The sequence below is a fragment of the Glycine soja genome, chromosome 7 (assembly GCF_004193775.1).
Source record: "Glycine soja cultivar W05 chromosome 7, ASM419377v2, whole genome shotgun sequence".
Classification (NCBI taxonomy): Eukaryota; Viridiplantae; Streptophyta; class Magnoliopsida; order Fabales; family Fabaceae; genus Glycine; species Glycine soja.
Window position 1 is genome coordinate 18662720 of NC_041008.1, and position 22884 is coordinate 18685603.

Sequence of the window (22884 nt, forward strand, 5' to 3'; positions counted from 1 at the left end):
TACCTTCTGGATGGACAAGTAACTCCAATCACTTTACTTCATTCAACAATTACCTTTAAATTTAATTCTTTTTTTAAAACCCAACTGCATATTAGTCTTTAAATATTAAATTTTTATTTTGTTGTATGTAATGGCTGAATCACAACGGATATATATACACACACGAGAAAGAACTATTAAAGGTGGATAAGAAAAAGATAAAGCAGGCCATAATAGGAAACAGAAGGCAGAGGTAGATTTGGAGAGGGATTTGACTTCTCTAAAATTGGACAAATTCTCATTATCTTAATGCAGGAAATAGCATGCCTGGTTGTCATGATCCTAATGCAAAAATAATGAATTAAATCATGATAGGAAAAACTTAACGGTGAAATCTAGCAGTCCTCGGTGAAGTGTCGTCAATTCGTCGTGTATCGAATTTCTGAAGATAATCGATAATACTAAATCAAATTTCAAGATGACGTTATCGAAAGTAGAGACAATACACATTTTCTCATCATCACTTTTGAACAATCTTATACACTTTAAATCATGAGTAAATCCTATGATCTCCACACTTCAATTTGGCTAGTAACTGTTGACCAGTTAAAAAAACGGCTAAAACTCGTTCCAAATGAAAGAAATAACTTGTGATACAGGTTAACTCATCATTTGCCGATTATAAATAAACTTGATTCTTGTAATGATTTATTGTTTATATATCCCTCGAATCAACTAATTATCCCAACCAGTAAAATCAATAATTTAGTTAACCACTTATCATTTAAAATATTTACTTATCATTAGAATCAACTTATCATTTGATTTAACGCAGTACAACGTAGTTTGAGGAATGTACGAAGAAGTATGTGTATTCCCAAGGGTGAAACCTGCATTCAAAGAACTTTTGGTAAAATTTGCACTACACATCCCAATGTGCCCAAAATAGCATTCTATAAACATTTCTCACATTTCCTGTCATTCTCAGTAGAGTAAATGATGAACATTATAGACTCAATACTGCCCCTTTATATATTATAATAAAGGAGCAGCATCCTATTTACAGAGTTTCACGCTGCCAACAGGCATAGACAAATGATTATAACGGGAGGAAAACCATGACCTGGAAACAATTTTAAACAAGTGAGTCATAAACCACCAGTCCAAGTAATAAAACTTCAATATCATCCGGAAAAAGAAAAAGATATTGTTAACGTCAGATACAACTAAAGAAGTCACAAATTACAATAATCCATAATTTTTGAACAAGTTAGTCACAGTAATTTCAAGCATGATGATCACAGTGATCTTCATTTTGATCACTCATTGGGCCAGATAAAACTACTATGGGAAAATAGAAGAAAAGGAGTTGGAAAAATGGAAACTGGAAACAACAAACCGGTCCATTAAGATCAGGCAATCCTTTCCAACATTTTATTATTATTATTACTATTATTATTGTTGAATATCCTTGTAGTTTAGCCATTTGTAGTAACTTAGTTGGTAGCTTTTTCAGAGGGCAACAGTGCATTGTCACTGTCATAGCCTCTCTCTCTCTCTTCTCTCCCTATCTTTTGTACTCTATATATATGTACTATTTTGAATTCAATAAAGTAAGGAAAAAGGCTCCCTTCTGGTCTCCTTCAACTTGGCATCAGAGCAGGTTGCCGCCGTCCGCCGCCGCGCCGCCCGCCGCCGCCAACTCCGGCGAGACCAGGGTTCGGATCGCCTCGAAAAGCGCGATCCACCCCTGGAACTCGCGCCGCCGTAGGCCGCCGCACGCGCCCACACGCGCCTCCTTTCCTCCGCGCGATTTCCGGCGCGTGCTGCTCACGCGCCGCCGTACCGGCGTCGGGAGCTGTCCCTTCCGGTCCCGGCAGCCTCGCCGTCACCTCCTGGACCTGTTTCAGGCTTCAAATCCCGCTTCCGGCAAGTCGTTTGGTCAGCCCTTGTGTGTTTGCCTCTCGTGTGTTAGGGTTTGCTGTTTTTCTTCTTAAATGGCCTCCTCTGGACCTATTTTTTCCTTTTCCGGGACCCCAACCATCACCACTGCTAAGCTGAACTGGAAAAACTATCCTTCATGGTCTGCTACCGTGGAGTTGTGGTTCCTTGGTCAAGGACACCATGACCACTTGGAGAAAACTTCCGATTTTGTTTCAGATGATAAAAGAGCTGAATGGGAGAAGCTTGACTATCAATTATGTGTCGTGTTATGGCAATCAGTTGAGCCGGATATCTTGGAGATTCTCCGATCTTTTAAATCATGCCGTTCTTTTTGGAAGAAAGCCCAGGAAATCTTTGCCAATGATATCCAAAGCTTGTTTGATGCAACTATGAAAGTTACAGCCCTCAAGCAAACCGGTCATGACATGATCGCTCATGTGGGTAAGGCTCGGGCTGCCGTGGAAGAACTAAGAAAGTTCCTTGTAGCTGATTCATTGGAGGAAGTGAATAGGAAACTTGACAAGTTCTACATGGTTCTTATTTTGAGGAGCTTACATTCAGACTTCGATCATGTGCGTGATCAAGTGCTTGCTGGGGACCAAATTCCATCAATGGATTCTCTCATCACCAGACTTCTCCGTGTGCCTCATTTACTGAAGGATGAGAATCCTACTGATGGAGTGGAGACGTCAGCCATGGTTGCATCTAGAGGGAGAGGAAGCGGCCGCAATAGTCGAGGAGGTCGCAGTGGAAGGGGTGGACGTCCTCATTGCACCTATTGCAAGAGGATAGGTCACACCCAAGAGACTTGCTATTCATTACATGGGTTTCCCGACAAGGTCGCACAGGTTTCTAAATCAGAGAAAGCAGAGTCCAGATTCTCTGATGAGGAGTATCAGGAGTACTTGAAGCTCAAATCAGAGAAGCCCAGCAACCAAGCTCAACCCTCGTCTGTACCATGTTTTTCAACAGCGTGTATCTCTCAATCCATTGAGGGTCACAGCCCTTGGATACTCGACTCAGGTGCCTCTGATCATATTTCTGGTAATAAGTCCTCCTTCTCATCCTTTTCTCTTCCAAAAATTCCTCACCTCGTTACTGTAGCTAATGGCTCCAAGGTAGCCTCTCAAGGAAGTGGTCAAGTTTCATTGTCTCCCTCTTTGAAATTAAATTCTGTTTTATTTCTTCCTCAGTGTCCCTATAATCTAATCTCATTAAGTCAATTAACTCGTTCGTTAAATTGTTCAGTAACCTTTACTGCCAATTCTTTTGTTATTCAGGAACATGGGACGGGGCGACTGATTGGAGAAGGACATGAATCACGAGGGCTTTATTACTTGGAATCCAGTCCACCTGGATCTTGTTTTGCTATCTCGAGACCCAAACTTTTGCATGATCGTCTGGGTCACCCAAGTTTATCAAAATTGAAGATTATGGTTCCTGGTCTTAAGAATCTTCGAGTCTTAGATTGTGAGTCTTGTCAACTAGGAAAACATGTCAGGTCGTCATTTCCTCAAACTGTACAAAGATGTGACTCGGCTTTTTCTACCATTCATTCTGATATTTGGGGACCAAGTCGCGTCACATCTTTTGGTTTTCGATATTTTGTAACCTTTATTGATGAATTCTCCAGATGTACTTGGGTTTATTTAATGAAAGACAGATCTGAACTTTTGCCTATATTCGTGTCATTCTACAATGAGATTGAGAATCAATTTGGAAAAACAATTAAAATTTTCAGAAGTGATAATGCTAAAGAGTACTTCTCGCATGATCTTTCTTCTTTTTTGTCTTCCAAAGGTATTATACATCAGTCCACATGTCCACACACACCACAACAAAATGGTATAGCAGAAAGGAAGAATCGACATCTTCTTGAAACTGCTCGTTCCCTAATGCTAAATTCGAATGTTCCTACACATCATTGGGGAGACGCGGTGCTTACTGCTTGTTTCCTAATCAATAGGATGCCCTCTTCTTCCCTTGAAAATCAAATCCCTCACTCAATTGTTTAGACAAGCTTTCTGCAAGGTCAGTCAAATGTGTCTTTTTGGGTTATTCTCGTCTTCAAAAAGGTTACAAATGCTACTCTCCCACCATGAGACGGTACTATATGTCGGCAGATGTCACCTTTTTTGAAGACACACCCTTCTTCTCTTCCTCTATGGACTACTCTTCGTCTCTCCAGGAGGTTCTTCCTATCTCTTCTCCTTGTCCTCTAGATAATTCAGACCATAATGTCAGTGTTGTCCCATCTCCCTCACCAACTTCACCTAACGTTATCTCTCCACCTCTGGTTATCGATCAACCCAGGACAAGGCAAATTGGATCTCCAGTACCTGAAGCCTCTCCTAGTGATTCTCGTTCTTCTTCAGCCAGTCCTCCACTCATGGATCCTTCCTCTTCTCCTACTCATTCTGACTCACATTGGCCCATTGCCATCAGGAAAGGTACTTGTTCTACTCGTAATCCTCATCCTATTTATAATTTCTTAAGTTATCACCGTTTGTCTCCTTCATATAGTTCTTTTGTTTTCTCCTTATCTTCCCTCACTGTTCCTTCCACTATTCGTGAGGCACTTGATCATCCTGGCTGGAGACAAGCTATGGTTGATGAAATGCAGGCTCTTGAAAATAATGGTACTTGGGAGCTTGTTCCTCTCCCTCCTGGTAAGACGACTGTAGGTTGCAGATGGGTTTACACTGTTAAAGTTGGGCCCAATGGTAAGGTTGATCGGCTTAAGGCTCGCTTGGTCGCTAAGGGCTACACACAGGTATATGGCATTGAATACTGTGATACTTTCTCTCCTGTAGCCAAGCTCACCACTGTTCGTTTGTTCCTTGCTATGGCGGCTATTCGTCACTGGCCCCTTCATCAGCTTGATATTAAGAATGCCTTCCTCCACGGTGATCTTGAGGAGGATATTTATATGGAGCAACCTCCTGGGTTTGTTGCTCAGGGGGAGTATGGCCTTGTGTGTAAGCTTCGTCGGTCTCTTTATGGGTTGAAACAATCTCCTCGAGCATGGTTTGGTAAATTTAGTCATGTTGTTCAAATGTTTGGACTAAAACGAAGTGAAGCTGATCACTCTGTATTTTATTATCATACATCTCCTGGAAAATGTGTCTATCTAATGGTCTATGTTGATGATATAGTGATTACAGGGAACGATACTACTAAGATTGTCCAGCTGAAGGAGCACTTATTCAGTCATTTCCAGACCAAAGATCTGGGATCTTTGAAGTATTTCCTTGGTATTGAAGTGGCTCAATCAGGAGATGGTATTGTGATCTCTCAGAGGAAGTATGCTCTTGATATTTTAGAAGAAACAGGTATGCAAAACTGTAGACCTGTTGAAAGCCCTATGGATCCTAATCTAAAGCTCATGGCAGATCAAAGTGAAGCTTATCCTGACCCCGAGAGATATAGGAGGCTTGTGGGAAAACTCATTTACCTTACTATCACTAGACCTGATATCTCCTTTGCTGTGGGAGTGATTAGCCAATTTATGCAGAATCCTCATTTGGACCATTGGAATGCTGTCATGCGTATTCTGAGGTATGTTAAGAGAGCTCCTGGACAAGGGTTGTTGTATGAAGACAAGGGTAGTACGCAACTATCAGGATATTGTGATGCTGATTGGGCTGGATGTCCCATGGATAGGAGATCTACATCAGGTTACTATGTCTTCATTGGAGGAAATCTTATCTCTTGGAAAAGCAAGAAACAGACTGTTGTCGCTTGGTCCAGTGCAGAAGCTGAGTATCGATCTATGGCTATGGTTACGTGTGAGCTCATGTGGATCAAACAATTTCTTCAAGAATTGAGGTTTTGTGAAGAGTTGCAAATGAAGTTGTATTGTGATAATCAGGCTGCTCTTCATATTGCCTCAAACCCAGTCTTTCATGAGAGGACCAAGCATATAGAGATTGATTGTCATTTCATTCGAGAGAAGCTTCTGTCCAAGGAGATTGTCACTGAGTTCATTGGTTCTAATGATCAGCCAGCGGATATTTTGACTAAGTCCTTAAGAGGACCCAGAATTCAGACTATATGTAACAAGCTTGGTGCATATGATCTATATGCTCTAGCTTGAGGGGGAGTGTTGAATATCCTTGTAGTTTAGCCATTTGTAGTAACTTAGTTGGTAGCTTTTTCAGAGGGCAACAGTGCATTGTCACTGTCATAGCCTCTCTCTCTCTCTTCTCTCCCTATCTTTTGTACTCTATATATATGTACTATTTTGAATTCAATAAAGTAAGGAAAAAGGCTCCCTTCTGGTCTCCTTCAACTATTATCATCATTAGTACACAACTAGATGCTTCTCAGTCTAATGATTTACTGTCCCATAAGTTCATTGATATTATCCTTGGAAGTCACATCTTATACGGCCTACAATTTGGAAGTTATTCTGTATGACTGATTCTGTCAAGTGTCATCAATTGTGTCACTCGGGTTAATGAAAATAGAGAATGACCTATATTATTGTTAAAGAAAACCTAACACATTAGGGAATTGGTAGGTAGGGAAAGTAAAATAAAAATAGTAAAAGAAAGGGAGGGGGAGTAGAAAACCACGTATGTGGACATAGAAAGGAAATATACCCTATAAGAAGTATCAATGTATGAACACAAAAACTGAGCCTGCACATAGCACCACCATCTTCAATGCCTGCTCAAATTAAATGTGATCTTCAACGCCTGCTCCAATTGTGCAAATGCAGATGGATGCATACTGCTCATTGCAGCATCAAATGATTCTCCATGAATAGAAGCACATTTTTGTAGATTTTCTCTCACACTGTCCTCAAGAGACAGCTGATTGATACGGTCTGAAAATTTGATCTAGCAACAAAATAAATAAATGCAACACTTCCTTTGTTACTCTCACAATGTACATCATTCAAAAATGAAAATTTCATCTAGTTTTCATAGATTTGTTACCTGTCTTTTTCTGAGTTCTTTACTAGGAATGGTGCCCTCATCAGGAGACGTGCTGGAGCTCATGTCACCACTGTTATTAAAAATAGACATGAAGAATTATGTTTTTAAAAATATTACTGAATGCCATCTAAAACTAGGGATATCCCCCTTTATAGTTTCTAAACCATAGAGTTCCCTTCAGAACTAAGCTTTTGCAATAGTAGGTTATGGCAAGTCTCTTATAATATATATAATAGACTTGCCATAGCCAATTATTGCAACAACTTAAGCTATTAAACGAAAATACATGAATGGTATTTATAATACATCTCTAATAAGATTAAACAAAACACAAAGAAACCAGATCAAGAATCAACGTTCCTACCTACTACTCTATACTAAATGCCAAAAGACTATAAATACAAAAAACTAACCTGGACTCTTCCTCGGTTAAGTCATCATTTCTGCCCAGAATTACACTAGTGCAAACACTGCACATCAAAACATAAACAGGGGTCACTTACTCCTTATTTGCAAACAATGAATAATATTTAAAGATTAGTACCTCAAAATTTGATCCAGTTTGTCAAGTACTTGAGGCAGTCTTGATGTCAGAATTATTGAGAGGGCTAAGCCAATTGTCTTCTTCTGGATGGAAGAAACATTATCTACCTGGAAAAATTTGTATACATAAATTCACAATAAAGGATACAACATTAAATTGGCCAAGATGACACATTTACCCTTAACAACTAAATGTTGACTGAAAACTTAGTCAGATATTGATTTTAAGAAATGACTAAATGCTGACTGAAAACACTGTCTCTAAAGCATAGCCACACCGACCTTGTCAACCCAAATGTCAACCAGACAAAGAAGTATATTTTCTTGAACTGGGATGGATGCTGTCTGAAGCAGTTGAGAAGTTGATGGATCTGATGCTAATTGGGCAAGTGAATTTGTATTCATCACTAAAAGCCTAGCCAGGATGGCAGCAGAAGATGCTTTAACAGATGTTTTAGAAGGATTGTGATCATCTCCTCCACTCAAACATCCTACAATTAACTTCTGCAATAAAAAAATTCAAGGGCTCCAAAAAAATTCTCTACACTGTGAACTATGAAACATTAGTTGAACAACACATAGTTTGATTTACTATGATATCTTATGAGCTTATAACAGACTTACTTGTAAAGTACTGCTAATAAGTGGCGGCACTTCCATGGGGAAACACTGTAAAGAGGCAAAATCAAATGAGAATACTGTTTTTGAGGATTTTTAAAATATATATGAAAATCAAGCAAAACTATCAGCCCACTTAGTGTCCTACATGATCATAATGGTCCAAAAATAAAAATGCCTAATGCCTCAGAAGGTTAATAAGTTAATCTCAAGATGCTAATGAAGGTAGGACCTATGAAAGCACTTAATCCAAATTCAAACAAAAGCTTAGGGAGAAGAGGAGGAAAAAAGGAGATAGAAGATATCAGCATTATTAGGTTCCTAGTATTGTTAAAATAATATGTTTGAGCAGTTGAGGTAGTACTAACAGAATTAGTACTTGACCTAGTAAGTAGTATGAATAAAGGTATTAGGTTAGACGTTAGAGTATTCTATTACATCCTATCAAATATCAATGATATGCTCAATGCTATTACTGTTTGCTAAACCTATAACTCTCAACAGGAGGCCTCATCACATACCAAAAGTCCCAGTAGTTCATATCCATCATTGTTAGTTTTAAAAATTGACAAATTTGGAATGACATACCTGTATTAAGATATCAACCACAGGAAGAACTGAAAGAATGCCTTTGTCATTGACATTTCCAATAACCAAATCAAGAATTTTAGCAATATTTGTTGCATGCATGCTCAGAAAGTCATTTCCACCCAAAATTATGTAATCTTCAATTATGTTCATAGCAACCTGTACTTCAGATAAAGATAATGAATATAAAAATATCACAAAGATATTAAAATCAGGTCCCCAACTGACTGTTAGGGGTGGGTGGGCACTAACTAAACCAGCAAGAATATTTAACCGTGATAATGATCATAAGCCCAACAAAGTTATGAAGATGATAAATGCAGCACAAAGCAGTGGGATGCCATTGTCTGAAATTTTGATACCTCCATCAAATTCAAAACTGAATGATTACACTTTTCACAAACTTGATAATTGTTGACTTATCTGAAACCCAGCTAAAGAAAACTACATTGATTCGCCTTCCATAATCCATATATAGATTACACTAAGTCCATTTTTCTAGTACATATCCAAGAACAGTTTCCCTATTAGTGTCATTAATTCAAAAATATTATGCACATCATATAAACACAAGTACACGTGATATAGTTGTCACAATCCAGTAATCGTGCACACTGAAACTTTTATAAAGACTACTTCATCCTAGTGCCACAAACAATCACTGTCTTTCTCTTGAATACAGAGAACATGAGTAAATAGTAAATCAAAAATTTATTAGAGCATGGCTAGGTCTAACCTGTAAATGGTCAAAATTTCTTTCCATAATCTCCACAAGGCGTGAAAAATATTGTAACAATTGAGGCACCATTGATGGAGCATGAGAAAGTGTGGCCTCCCATAACTGAAAGGTTATGCAGTTGAATTTTCATGATACATTCTTCACAACAATAGAACCATCTAATTAGTAAAAAAAGACAGCAGGATTACCAGCATGCTATCTTCTAGGAGATTGAGTTCATCTGGACTATTAATATCAATTCCATTCTCCAGAATTGGCAGTAGTATATTGTAGCAAATGGGTGACTGGTAACCAAGTGCAACCACAAAGTTTCTCAGGGCAACAAGAAGCTGTATCTGCAGCAGACTTTCACCAGAAGACTCCTCCCAGACCTTGCCATAACAAAAGCAATAGAAAGAAGACAAATTCCATTTTGATTAGTCGGGGAGTTAACTAAGCTACTCTGATATGTAACTTGCAGGGTAAGACCTAAACAAAAATGTGATTAACATGTTAACATATTTTTATCTAACATCCAAAACAATTTATTCTATATCCTTTGGCAAGTGATTCAGGTAAGCCAGAATCAGTTGAATCATAAAGTTAAATAAAATTAATCATACAGCTTAGAAAACTTCTTACTTGAGTTCCTGTGATCCTATTCATCAAGCTATTTTTATTTTATTACACTTCCTTTTCTGAAAAGGGAAGTGAAAGACTACACAAATAGTCTGCCTCATTAAAGAAAGACCAATCTTAAATTCTTATTTTCAAAATACTTTTCATTTTTTAATGAAGGCAGATGGAATGTGTCAAACTGTTTGGTCTGCTGCCCTTCTTTAGGAAAATCTACCTTGCCAGTGCACCCCACCCTCTGCCTCTCTCCCTAATGCTGATCCTCTATCTCATCTTTCATTGTCATCTCGCTCTCTGCTGCAGTGCTTTGGGGTGGTTCTGTGCTTTATGTGTTCTGCATGCTGTGTAATAGGCTGTGTATGTGTAGTCCAGTGGCTCATTACATGTTAGCTAATAGCTATATTCTCAAGTTTATACATTTAAATTTGTCAATTATGTCAGGAGTTATTTGACTTTAAAATGATAATATCTAGACATTTGTAATCTTTCGTTAAGTGAAAAATATAAGCAATTTTTCATTATTGATTAAGAAGCTCATAACTCGATGTATTTTGACTTGTGATCTGGAGAATAAGCCCTCTCATTCACGATTTGATTCCCCAAATTTGTTGAAGATTACACATTGACTAGTGATATGGCTACAATAATGTATACAAGTACAAGGCAATGCTCACCTTACAAGTCAGTTTTGGGGGGTTGAATTAGGCTTAAACCCAAATTCTAATTTGGTCTCATAGCCTATCCTAGCAATTATTTTTGGGCCTGTTGGGAAACCTGCTATCAGGCCTTTACTGGACCACCGCAAATATTCAATCCTACAAATTTCACATTCATGAGGGGGGGTGTTGAAGATTCCACATCGACTAGTGATTAGCCAAAGTAGTGTATATATAAGTATAGGGAAATCCTCAGCCAATTTTGTGGGTTGAATTGAGCCTAAACCGAAATTCTAATTGCTATTTTTCATTAATAATAAGAATCTCATAATTCAAGATATGCTTTGATTTGTGATCTGGAAAATAAGCCTATTCACGATTTGATTCCCGATTTAATAACCATGATGTGCGTATCAAATTGACCCTAAATTTATTCTGGATAACTCATCCATATTATGTGTGGCATGTCATCTCACAAATTTTTAGCTTCAGCAGCAAATTAATAATACAAATCAGAGCATCATTAATGAGTTGATTTATTTACTCATGCCATACCTATTTTCTATTAAAGAAACTGATACACAATTTACTGAAAAAGAAAAAAAAAATGCACCTTTTTCTTTCACTGAACCTAACCAAGTATTAAAATACAAAGGTTAGTAAACAAAATAAAAGAAAAAGTCTGGATATTTCTTGTGTTACCTTCTGAAAAAATTGCACCAACTTGTTTGCAAATGGAATAACTTCACTAACATGTCCGATAAGGATAGAGATCAAATTCAAAATCTGAACCTGAAGAAATATTTAAAGAAGATGAACAGTTCACTAATAGGATCAAATGTTGAACGAAAATTCAGTTTCAGGTTATAATTTACACAATATATGTTTGCTCTTGCCATGCAGATAAATTTCAGTAACATGGAAGAAAATGTAATGTGCCTGTGTAGTCAAAGGCACTTAGAGGTTGAGGTGTGATGCCCCTCTTGTGAGGCACACCTCTCAGTTGCCTTAGGCAAGATACTAGTCTTTAGCAACAAACTGATAACAAAAAAGCTCCAAAACCCCATCAATAACTTGCTAATTAAAAGGGAGGTCAAACAGTGTTTGATCCATACCAGCTAGTCAACAGTAACGTCCATGCTGGTTGCATGGATCAAATGATGTCATTGGGATCAACCAAAAATGGATACAGAAGTTAATGTATCTAAACTACAGTGAACTACGACCTACTTGCTACATCCATCCAAGGGAAAAACGACGAAAGTTCACTATTGTAAATGCATATTTTAAGCAATAGCCAATTAGCACCCAAACTGTAATCCCAATAGACCCAATTCCTCACTGTTGCTGAGGTTTTACAACCTTAGTATGAGATTTAGTACACTACACAACCCTCTGCGTTCACCACAAATGTCCTTGAAAATTGCTTGCCAGTGCAGGCTATTTGGGTGGGGTCACATGACAGGCTAGGTCCGTGAATTTTAAACTCCCAACCAAGAAGAATTATTTCCTCCGTACCCTGCATTACACCTTTTCAATAGTGTCTAAAAGAATTTATTTTTCCATCAAGAAGGAAAAAGTTCCCAAGCATTAGTATTTACCTTTGAATCAAATTCCCGAACATCCTCAAACAACTTAAAACATGAATCCCAACAAATAGGAAGAAGATCAACAAACTCCCTCTCTGAAAAGTTTGCATCTTCAATATGCAAGCATAGGGATCGACATGCTGCCAGCTAAAAAATATATATTCACATGGTTAGTTCGAAACAAGATAAAGAAGGATATGTTGAACTAGCAGAGAAACATAAGTAATGATAACAAGAATAAATACATTATACATGTCTATGTAACATACCCGGACAGATAAATCTTTGTCCTGTAACAATCTGATTAATGCACAGTATACAGGCCTTTTTGTATCATCTTTGATCTGTTAAGGATAGAAGAGACATAATGACTAAAGTGAATACAAATGACTTTTCCTTGAGTGAAGGTTTTAGATGGATTAAGAGAAAAATGAGTTATTTTACTGTCATAAACCTTTACTAAACCAACACAGAAATATAGGTTTTGAATTTTACAACACTTGGGACATGAAAGAAACTAAGAAAGCTTCTCATCAAATCTTTTAATAAAATTGAACTGTGAAAATTTTGAAGTTTATTCACAAAGCAACTCAATAAATTATATACCTCAGAAACCCACTGCCCCAAAATTATAGCAACTTTACGATGAATGATACGCAAATTTGGATGTTCATTTGAGAGTTCGAGTGATAAAGCACCATTAAACCTGCAAATGAATGATTAATAGTCAGAGTGCTTTAAAATCCAGTGACAGCAAAACAAAAGAAGGGTCCAATATCAAAAAAATATTTTGATAGTTAATACGTTAAAGAAACATAAATCTGAACCATCAAATAAGTTACCTCTAGTGACTTGTTGCAAGTTAGATTGCCTCATATAGCTCCCCTAATATGTGTTTTATGTGTAGATCTGACATTGAAACCGTGTCTCACTCATTTTTCCAGTGTAGCTATGAGATTATCTTAGAACAAACTTACTTTTGTTGAGAATGAGATTTGGGTGTCCTAATTTGTTTGATCAGTTTCTATTTTCAAGGGTTTGATAAGAAGGAAAATAACTGGTTGTGGCATTATTCCATTTCGGTTGGGAAATGCAGTCAGATGTTTGAAATAAGTGATCAGGGGATTGTAACTAATCACAGATGAAACTTTGTACAGAGTTCCATTACCAGTGGGTGGCTGTGATTTCTTAGGGTTACCAAAGTCCAGACACAACAAAATTAAACGATCTTCAATTTTTAGGAATGGCAAGATCGAAATATGGATAACTTACGTCAATAAAGCATAGTAGCTATGAACTTACCAGTCTTTAAAACTCAAGTAGTTTGAGAGTTCATAATAAACATAAGCAGTAGCACCATAAGCAGCATCTTTAAGAAGCAATGCAGGAGTAATTTCCGCCACTGAAGTTGGACAATTATTCATAGACTCTTGAAGAAGAGAGACCACAACAGGACCTAGCAACTAAAAATAACAGTCACAACCACACCCATATTAATCTATAGTCAACACAGTCAATGATTGAAATATCTCGAAAAGAGAAAAAACATGATAACATGTGATGTTTAAATGGCACCTACTTGGCTATTAGTTTCAAATAATACAATGTACAAAGCTTCAGCACATGGCCTCAATTTTTCTGTCCACTGAACCATATCCTGCTCATGGTGAAAAGACTCAGGGTTACGATACCACTCTTCCAAATCACTTGCTGTCAGAACAAAATACCTGTTGAAAGATAAAGGCATTAGTCTGGTAATAGAGTGCATAATCATAAGGAGAAATATCACTAAGTCTCAAAGCAAATTACAATCATATAGTTGAATAACAGAAGCTCATCACCTCCAAAATATAAGAAAAAAGAAGTTTAATTGTATATTTCGTAATTAGTAATCAGTGAATTTAAAACCTGCATTAACACCTTAAGATATTGCTCACAGCTCAGTAAAATACATGCAAGCATGCAGACATGAGTATATACTCAAATGATACAGAAAAATCCCAGAACTTGCTTGCTATCACATATTTTCCAGAACTTGAAGTTGAAAGCAACAGCTTTGGTTTTGCAATATTGCTACTATTTTGCCACATACATACTCTAATACTCAGTATCATAAGATTCTCGGAGGCAGCAGGGTAGACATAAATTTCCAAAGATTTCTACATGTTTTATTTCCAAGACTATATTTAAAATAATGACTTGTATTGATTATTCAAATCCCATCTATTTAGCCTCCTTATCCATAACAATTTAATGATCTGAGGAAGAGTTATCCTAAAAAAATTTAGACTCTTATGTACCTTACAAATACTGATGATTTCCTAAATATGTTCAGCTCCATTCACAGGAAGCTGTCCAATTAAAACACACACACACACAATACTACTCAATCTAGAAAAAACAAAAGGAACCTCTAAAGAATGACTACTTGACAAGGGATCTCCTTCACTGATTTAGAGAAATCAAATAGCTTGGAACAACTCCTTTTTCTAATTAGACTCTATTTGCATAAAACTTAACATTTATAAACACATAGCATACCTTTAGGCCTCACTCAGCTTAGAAAACAGACAAATACAATTAAAATAAGCAAGTCAAGAAGTGGTTGCAAAGTGAATACCTCGATATCAACACATTACACAAGTGGACTATCCGTTCAGTGGGAAGAAGGGAAGTTAAAACACCACCAACCGCACTGGAAATGTTTTTCTTCATCAGCTCCAGTGTAACTCCATTTTCATCCATCACCCTACCAGTAAGACTTGGCTTGTACTCCTTACATTCCAGAATATTTTTAATCATCACCATACACTGAATGAGAAATTGCTCAAATGACAACAGATATGGATCAGGATCTGTTATCCTATTCAAACAGAAGTCCAAGACCGATGAAAGAACAAATTTATCACCAAATGAGTATGGATGTCTGCCCTGAAAGGCAACTAAAATTTTCATCAATTTGGTACATGCCCTCTTTACAAAGTCCCAAAATTTAGGATATTGTTTTTGAAAAGACGAATCTGCAAACAACCAAAATGTCTTGTAAGAATAAAAGGAAAAAAAATAATATTTATGTTTTCTTTTTCTTTGCACTATATGAGAACTAGACATTGTAGATTGTAGTCTGACTAGGGAAGGAAATATTAGAATTTAAAGGTTCAAATCTTTAGCAAAGCATCTCATCACATAGCATATAGATAGTGTTTATTATTTGCAAAAAAAATGAGAAAAACAAAAACTAATGTACTACAGTCCTGGGTACTGAAAGATAAAGATAGATTAAGAAACACAAGCATTGTCATAAAGATGTGTTAAATATTCAAAGCTACAAAGCCATTGCCAAATATTAAAGAAAAGGTAGTCAATGAATTTGCCCATTGTGCTTTACATAAACATCATTTTAAGGGTCATTCACTCCTTATTTTATTTTTTTCATGTATATCCACTATCTACCTCAGTATTTTTAACTTTGCAATTTATTTTCTATTTTTTGTTGTCTTGACACTTCACTATGCAATATCCACGACCATAGAGTATTGTTGGTCTTGCAGCTGTCAAAGAGAATTTTCCTTTGAGTTTGATAGACACATTCCAAATAAAAAGTTATGCTCAAATTTTCTCCATTTCATCCAGCCAGATTGACTACTATGTGTGACATTCTCTCCACAACTCAAGTTTAAAACTTACTCCTCCAGATTCACCAACTAAGATTATATCATCCAACTTCAGGCAAAATGATGCATTAAAGCATGTTTGGACTGTCCCTAAGAACAAATCATCCAACTATAAGGTGTGCCTAAATACATTCAATCCAAAGTTAAAGAGTGTGTGGAGACACAGTGGGCCTATGGTACAAATCTTCCATTACACCTCCATAAGTTTGTATACCAATTAAATGAAAATTTGTTCACACTATGTTTGGATCATCAAAATCCCAGCTAAAAATATAAAATGAAGTCTGCATTACAAATTATCATTCTACAAAACTGTAACTTGGCATGCTTATATGTAGTAGCATGCTATGAGGGAACGACTCTTGTCCAGGAACCAAATGATTCTTAATGTTTTCATTTTGATTTTACAAACGTTTATAACAGTTATTTGTACTAACTTACACGAGGATGAACATATATACACAAGAAATAGAAATCTCACAGTATGGAAGGAGTGATTGAATGGCACTCAAGAGCACAGGTGAGACTTCCTTGACTGGCCGAACCTCCTACATAATAGTAATATATGGCCCAATACCTTAAATTTTAAATTTATCAATTTGAAAAGGATAAAATAAAAGGGTGCTAAACTTCAAGACACAGAAATCGTCATAGAGAATTAAAACAAGAGATAGATAGATAATTACCTGAAAACACTTTGAATCACTTTGAAATCCAGAAATAATTAATTGCCGAACAATCTTCGAACATAACAGCCATCGCTCACATGTAAGATAAAGTTCATGAGGCTGATCTTCAGCATTTAGATTACAGCTTTGAGAAAGAGATGAGAAACCATGCAGTATTGTCTGCATATCACTTTGCCAAAGGCGCCAGCTATAATCAAAGAAATGGGATGATATCTGCCAAACAAATCAGTTGAATATTTGAATATATTATATTTTCTAAGCCATGCACAGGTACTAAACAGTAATCTTATTGTATAAGTACTACGTCAATCAGATGCAGAATTTTGAGAAAGAAAGGTAAAGATTCAAAAAATAGGGAGAAACGATAAAGTGGAATACAATATAAATCCCAACAGAGCCTAATGCTAGACCATATGTATTTCATAAGGCTAGATAAGAGCAACCACTGAAAAAATTAAGAATGAAGTACCAAACATAAAAAGATAATGGATTTCAGTACAACTTATAGCAATTCATTCTGGCTCTTTATCATTACGAAAGAACAGTTATCCTTGGTGATGTTAGTATTGAGCAGTGACAAACTTAATTTGACAGCGGCATCAAATGTTTTTATCTTAGCTAATGTAGTAGATATAGATAGAGACCAACTAGGACATACAAACATTGCAATATATTGGACCCAAGCACCTGGCTCTACTCAATGCTACATATCCTCCTTTACTGATATTCCTCTTATCTATATTAAGTTCACCACCCTCTTGACAGGGTTAAATTATTGTAATTAAAGTTCCTCTTAATCTACCACAATCCACTCAATTATTAACTTAATGGTTGAAATTAAAAAATGACCCACAAAAGGCAATGAGACATACTCCCATGCTGATATGCCTAAAATTGAAGAACACACTAGGTTGAGTGATAGACATCCCTTCCGGAACGAAAAAACAAATTAAGCTACCCCTATAGACCTTAACTACTAAGATAGTTGGGACAACCTTTTAAGGGAGAGTGGCGATACTGCCTCCTCAAAAGTTTAATGTATCGAGCCATAAAGCCTTCAAATACCTACATCCAAGTTTCCAACAACTCACTGATAGAACCTCCTTGCTACCCTTGTAAGAACAAGTTAAAAAATATTATGAAAAAAATCATCCATATTTGTGATTTTGTATATGTATATCTGTAGTCAAGATCTCTTCACTATGCTGACAGCAAATCTGTTTAAACAAGGTTTTCTTTTATATAGAAGATTTTTTTCTCCAAAGAACAATAAAGACAAGATTATTAATGAGGTTTGCATGATGTTCCAATAATGACTGAAAACATTTTGTAAGTTGTCAATGTACAGCATAAAGGCAAAGATTTAGACAGTTGAAAGCAATACTAAACAAAAAAAGAATAACAGAAAGAATTGCACCTCTGCAAAGTTGCGTTGGTCTGATGTAAGGCGTTTTGTGGACAACTCCTTTAAGGTCCTAAATAGAATCAAAAAGATTCGATGGGAGGCAAGAACATCTGCTGATTGAAGTTGTTGTGATAAAACCAAAAAGATGTCTGGCCTGAGGAGTCATTAAATTAGCATATCAATATATAGTACTAGCTTTAAGAAGAATGTTAAAATCAGAAAAATGCATAGAAGCCAAACATTAAGACAGCCTATAACATGTTTGCAGCAAAAAACCATGCATGTTGGATATTAATGTATTAAAGACAATTTAGACAAATCACTTTGTAAGGTATGAATTGCGTAGGAAATTAAAATCCGTTAGACAAAACATATTGCCATGGGAGTTCAAGATAAATAGTGAACCAAAATGAACAAAGAAAGAGAGAAGTAAAAAGTAGGATGGATGAAATTTCAATTGCAGTATTGTGGACACATTAAATATTCCTGAAAACCAAAGAAATAAATATCAAAAGTACCATTCTTTGGGATAATCACTGCGGGCGATTCTGGAGATGAGCACCGCCAGCATCAGAGCTATCTGCGTTTTAAAAAGTGAAAGGGGTTAGAAGCAGTAAATATCTACAACTCATCACAATTCACAAGCATAGCCAATAAAAATAAAATACTAAAAACATTTGAAATGCATGCTGGGGTGAAGGATGGCTAATATCATTTACCATTAAGTCTAACCAAAACCATGACCCATATCCCCATGACAAAGTATCTAAGATCAGAAAGTCCGTCACAATGGAAAGGGTCACAACTTGTAACCCATGCAAATTGAACAACATGGGTTATGAACCAATCAACCCATCACCGAACAAAAAAGATCATTTCTGGAACCCAAGTAACTAAACAGCTTGGCAATGAGAAAATAGTAACAGTAACAAGATAACACTCCAAACAGTCGCCAAGTACGTAATCACTAATAAGCATTGCGCGCCCACAAGACATACAACACAGCCACTAAAAGAAAGAAAAACAAAAAAACCTGATCATTCTCTTCTCTCAAGTACATCAACAACTTCTGCCTCAGGTGCATTTTCTCCTCATTGCTAATTCCACTGAACAAAACGAAGAAAAACACATTCAAAAAAGCGACATTACTCTCCGCATATTGTTGCATGTGTGCTTAAGCTAGATTTTCACACAAAAACAACTTTGCAACTCAGCTATCAATACTAAAAACCAATAAAAAAAGGACCTCTCAGCAGCATTTCGATTATACATTTGTTTTTCATTTTATTTTGTATTTTCTGCCGAGAAAGCAACAGAAACAAACACTCTCCCTAAGAACGAAACTCAGAAGCGCTTACGAGGAATTGCGGCGGTGGCGCCAGTAGCGGTTGACGCTGTTCTTGAAATACACGGTGGCCATCATGCGCACATCCGTCTGCGACCCCAAATCCTTCGCGGTAATCACTTCCTGCAGTTCCATTCACAGAAAAGCCAAAACCTCAAAAACGAAACACTAAGCGCAATGCAAACTTCATCGGAACCCTAAGAGAGAGAGAGAGAGAGAAACGTTACGAGGAGGCAGGAGCAGAAGCCAGGCCTGGACTCCGATTGGGCGAGCGCGTCCTCCGCCGGACCGCGGAGACGGTGATCGGTACTCATGGAATTCGAAAGCAGCGAGTACATCGCTGCAACGTCGGAAGCCGATAGCGCCATCGGCGACGGTGGTTGAAGAGAAATGATAGTTTCTCTAAGATTAGATTTGAAGAGTGTGTGAGTGAGTGAAATGGTGTTAAGTGAAAGAAGGATTTGCTTTCTAATATGTGTAGCAAACTAGAAATGAGAGAGACAAGGAGAATGAGGAGAAAGTGTTACACTTTAGAAATAAATTTATGTAATTTCATTTAGTCTTACTCACACCGTACAACTATAAATAAACTAAATAATTTTTAGACTAAATCGACAATCCTTGAGATTGTACCCTTCTAACTGTTAAATCTAAAATAGTCCTTATCTTTATCTCCGTTATGCAAATAAGTCTTTACTGTTAAAATTTAATTTCCTCTATTAGTCAAATGTCTATTTGACAAATCTCAGTCCACGTAAGCAAACCCCATGTGACAAGTTTGAGTCCATGTCAGCAATCTCAATTGGCAAGAACTGAATTGAAAAATTAGGAAAAGTTAGATTAAAAAACATTCAAAAATGAGTCTGCAGTTTTGGCTTCGAGGGTCTCCTAATAACTTGGAGAATTTCTTGAAAATGGTTTCTGGATCTTATATTCCGGCGCTGAAAGAGACGAAGATCGAGTATTCGGAGCCGGTTTTGTACTTGGATGTGGGGATTTGGCACCCTTTGGCTCCCATTTCTAGCCCTAGTTTCCAGGAACACAATCTCAATTTGGTCGGTGCCACCACCTTCTCATCCTTTATAAAACACAAAACAAGAAAGTGATCATAAACTCATACCTCCGTCTTCCTTTCAAGCATTCTCAACCATGAACTTGTCTTCATCTTCTTCCCAGTTAACTGCTAATTTTGACAAGTTAAATAGTTTTCCGCACCCACTTGAATGCTTGCAAGGGAACCCGGTTCCGGCGTTCCTGTCCAAGACTTTCGACCTCGTCAACGATCCGTCGCTGGATCTGATCATGTCCTGGGGCTCCAGCACTGTTAGCTTCGTGGTGTGGAATCCTACCCTGTTTGCAAGACACGTCTTGCCAAAGAATTTCAAGCATAACAATTTCTCCAGTTTTGTTCGCTAGTTAAATACCTATGTGGGTACTTTATGTATTTTTATTTTTATTTTTTATGTTTCTATTGTAAGTTTGTAACTAGTTTGATATGATGAAGATCAACCATGTGTAGTTATTTGATTTGAGACATTGTTTTGTCAAATGGGAATGAACTTTTTTTTAAGTGTATCCTAAGTTTCTCTTGATGCTTAAGATAATGTATTATGTATCTAACTTTGGAATGATTGTATGTGTTTAAGCAGGTACAATAGTGAGCCATTTGTTATTTGTGATTTTTTTTTTTTTGCTTTCTTATTTGTCTCTTGTTAAAAGTGAACTTCCATGTTGTGGACTTTTCTATGTTAGCCCCTATGACTATTGATGGAGCTGTGTGATAAGAATATGGATAAGAATATGGTTCAGATATTGTTCTATGTGGATTGTAGCACTAGAATTGGCGGCAGAAAGAATGTCTCTTTGAGTGTCTACTATAAGTAGGGAGTGGATTGCATCCTCAGCAAGTAGTGTTCTATGTTTTTGTGTGGCATTTTGTATGCTGCCAGAACTTATATATTGTTATCATTTTGATAATTTCCATTTGTTTGTGTAAAGCTTGTTTTGGATTCACAGATTACAAATTCCAACACAGTTTCATCTGCTCCTCTAATGACTTGAACTCTGGTGTGTCTAAACCAAAATTTATTTTTCTGCTCCATTGATTCTCAACGACACTTCAACTTTGATGTTAGTGGTGTTGATTCAAGCTCTGGGATGACAGACATATGGGATATTAACTATTTAACTCATAGCAAGTGACAGAAAGTATCCCAATTGATGATTCAACACTTATGAAAAAGAAAGATAATATAAATAAGAATATGGATGCATCGGGCTTCATCTGCTTCTGCACATATTATGTTGTGTTTAGTTCCCAGGGGTCCAATTATTGAATAAATTGATTTGTAACTGGTGCTCATTCACTAATCACCAGGTTTCATTCTTTTAGATTAGTTGTATAGTTGTTCATGCTAGTAGTTATGAACCAAATTCTTAATTTAAATATGTTAAGATTTAAAGAATTTGTGAAACTTCATATCATATTAGTGTTTTGGTACTGTAATAAAATTTTCTTTATATTTTCTTTGTATCTATTATGAAGTCAATTTCAATGAATTAGAATATAATTTCTTAAATGTATTTTTCATTTGACATTTACTCAAAGGAGAAATGACTTGCAATTTATATTTTCTCTGTATCTACTATGAAGTTAATTTCAATGAATTAGAATATAATTTCTTAAATGTATTTTTCATTTGACATTTACTCAAAGGAGAAATGACTTGCAAGTAATGTCTGGTGGAGAATTCTATTGTTTCAAAGCATAATTCATAGTCTTTTACAGAAAAGTGCAATATCTAAATTCTATTAAGGTTATGAATTTATGCTTATTTTGATCTGGATATGAGTATTTTTGAAGTCTTATCTTAAACCTCATTATTTACCAACCAAATATCTAGAGAAACAGAGAAGTCTCAAACAGTAGAGAATAGGCAGGGAAACAAGGTTTCCTATTAATGAAAGGAAATCTTCAAATCTACAGTTGATGCTTCATTTTCTCCAAATCTGCAAGCCCTCATCATGGATTTGCAACATATTATTCCTTTGTTGAGAAAATCTTCAAAGTTGATGTTGTACTTCATTTTGGGACACATGGTTCCCTTCAAAGCTGCACGTCTTCCATGGTGGCTTTGCCGAATGAAACTACCAGAAAATGCACAACAACTGCCACTTGCAGACATGGAGAAATCAAATGAACAAGAAGAAGCAAAGGGTAGAACCTTTACAGACGAGAGAAGAAGAAGCAACTAAGCGTGAGCAAAGAAGAAGAAGAAGCAACTCAGCGTGAGAGAACAACAGCTTCATAAACCCTAATTTTTTTGTGGAAGAAGAAGAAGCAAACTTGCGTGAGAGAAGATTTAGAGAAGCAGACTTCAATTCCACGTTGGACAGTCTACGTGACACTGAATTGCCACCAATGCACCTCACTAACGACGTCACTTGGGAATTTAACAACAAGGACTATTTTGCAAAACTTATGTAAAGATAGGGACTATTTTGGATTTAACATTAAGTTAGGGACTAATATACAAAAGGGGTACAATGTCAGGGAC

The 22884-nt window shown here is 36.6% G+C and overlaps 2 protein-coding genes across 3 annotated transcripts; one reads left to right on the forward strand and one right to left on the reverse strand.

Moving 5' to 3' along the window:
• Window positions 1-833: 833 nt before the first annotated feature.
• On the reverse strand, window positions 834-19842 carry LOC114419091 (importin-11-like). 2 transcript variants are annotated; one of them, XM_028384692.1, is made up of 24 exons: window positions 19555-19842; window positions 19341-19450; window positions 19016-19088; window positions 18501-18562; window positions 17995-18136; window positions 16575-16790; window positions 16370-16436; window positions 14835-15234; window positions 13794-13941; window positions 13517-13677; window positions 12821-12920; window positions 12484-12558; window positions 12227-12361; window positions 11328-11417; window positions 9543-9725; window positions 9352-9456; window positions 8616-8774; window positions 8034-8078; window positions 7692-7913; window positions 7411-7517; window positions 7280-7336; window positions 6867-6936; window positions 6528-6767; window positions 834-1102 (listed from the first exon to the last, which is right to left on the reverse strand). In XM_028384692.1, the coding sequence occupies exons 1-23, from the start codon at window positions 19693-19695 to the stop codon at window positions 6588-6590; spliced, it is 3048 nt and encodes a 1015-aa protein (XP_028240493.1). In that variant the 5' UTR covers window positions 19696-19842; the 3' UTR covers window positions 834-1102; window positions 6528-6587. The 2 variants fall into 2 exon arrangements, with proteins under 2 accessions (XP_028240493.1, XP_028240494.1); XM_028384693.1 differs by lacking the exons at window positions 17995-18136; window positions 18501-18562; window positions 19016-19088; window positions 19341-19450; window positions 19555-19842 and adding an exon at window positions 17573-17684.
• A 634-nt stretch (window positions 19843-20476) lies between these two features.
• On the forward strand, window positions 20477-20803 carry LOC114420324 (heat stress transcription factor A-3-like). Its single transcript, XM_028386248.1, has one exon. The coding sequence runs from the start codon at window positions 20477-20479 to the stop codon at window positions 20741-20743; it is 267 nt and encodes an 88-aa protein (XP_028242049.1). The 3' UTR covers window positions 20744-20803.
• The last annotated feature ends 2081 nt before the right edge of the window (window positions 20804-22884 follow it).

Coding starts and splice junctions, on each gene's coding strand:
- LOC114419091 (XM_028384692.1), bottom strand. CDS start 19,695: ATGGCGCTATCGGCTTCCGACGTTGCAGCGATGTACTCGCTGCTTTCG. Junction 19,089..19,340: donor CGCCACCGCCGCAATTCCTC/GTAAGCGCTTCT, acceptor CGTTTTGTTCAG/TGGAATTAGCAATGAGGAGA. Junction 15,235..16,369: donor TCAATCACTCCTTCCATACT/GTGAGATTTCTA, acceptor GGTTGTTTGCAG/ATTCGTCTTTTCAAAAACAA.
- LOC114420324 (XM_028386248.1), top strand. CDS start 20,477: ATGAACTTGTCTTCATCTTCTTCCCAGTTAACTGCTAATTTTGACAAG.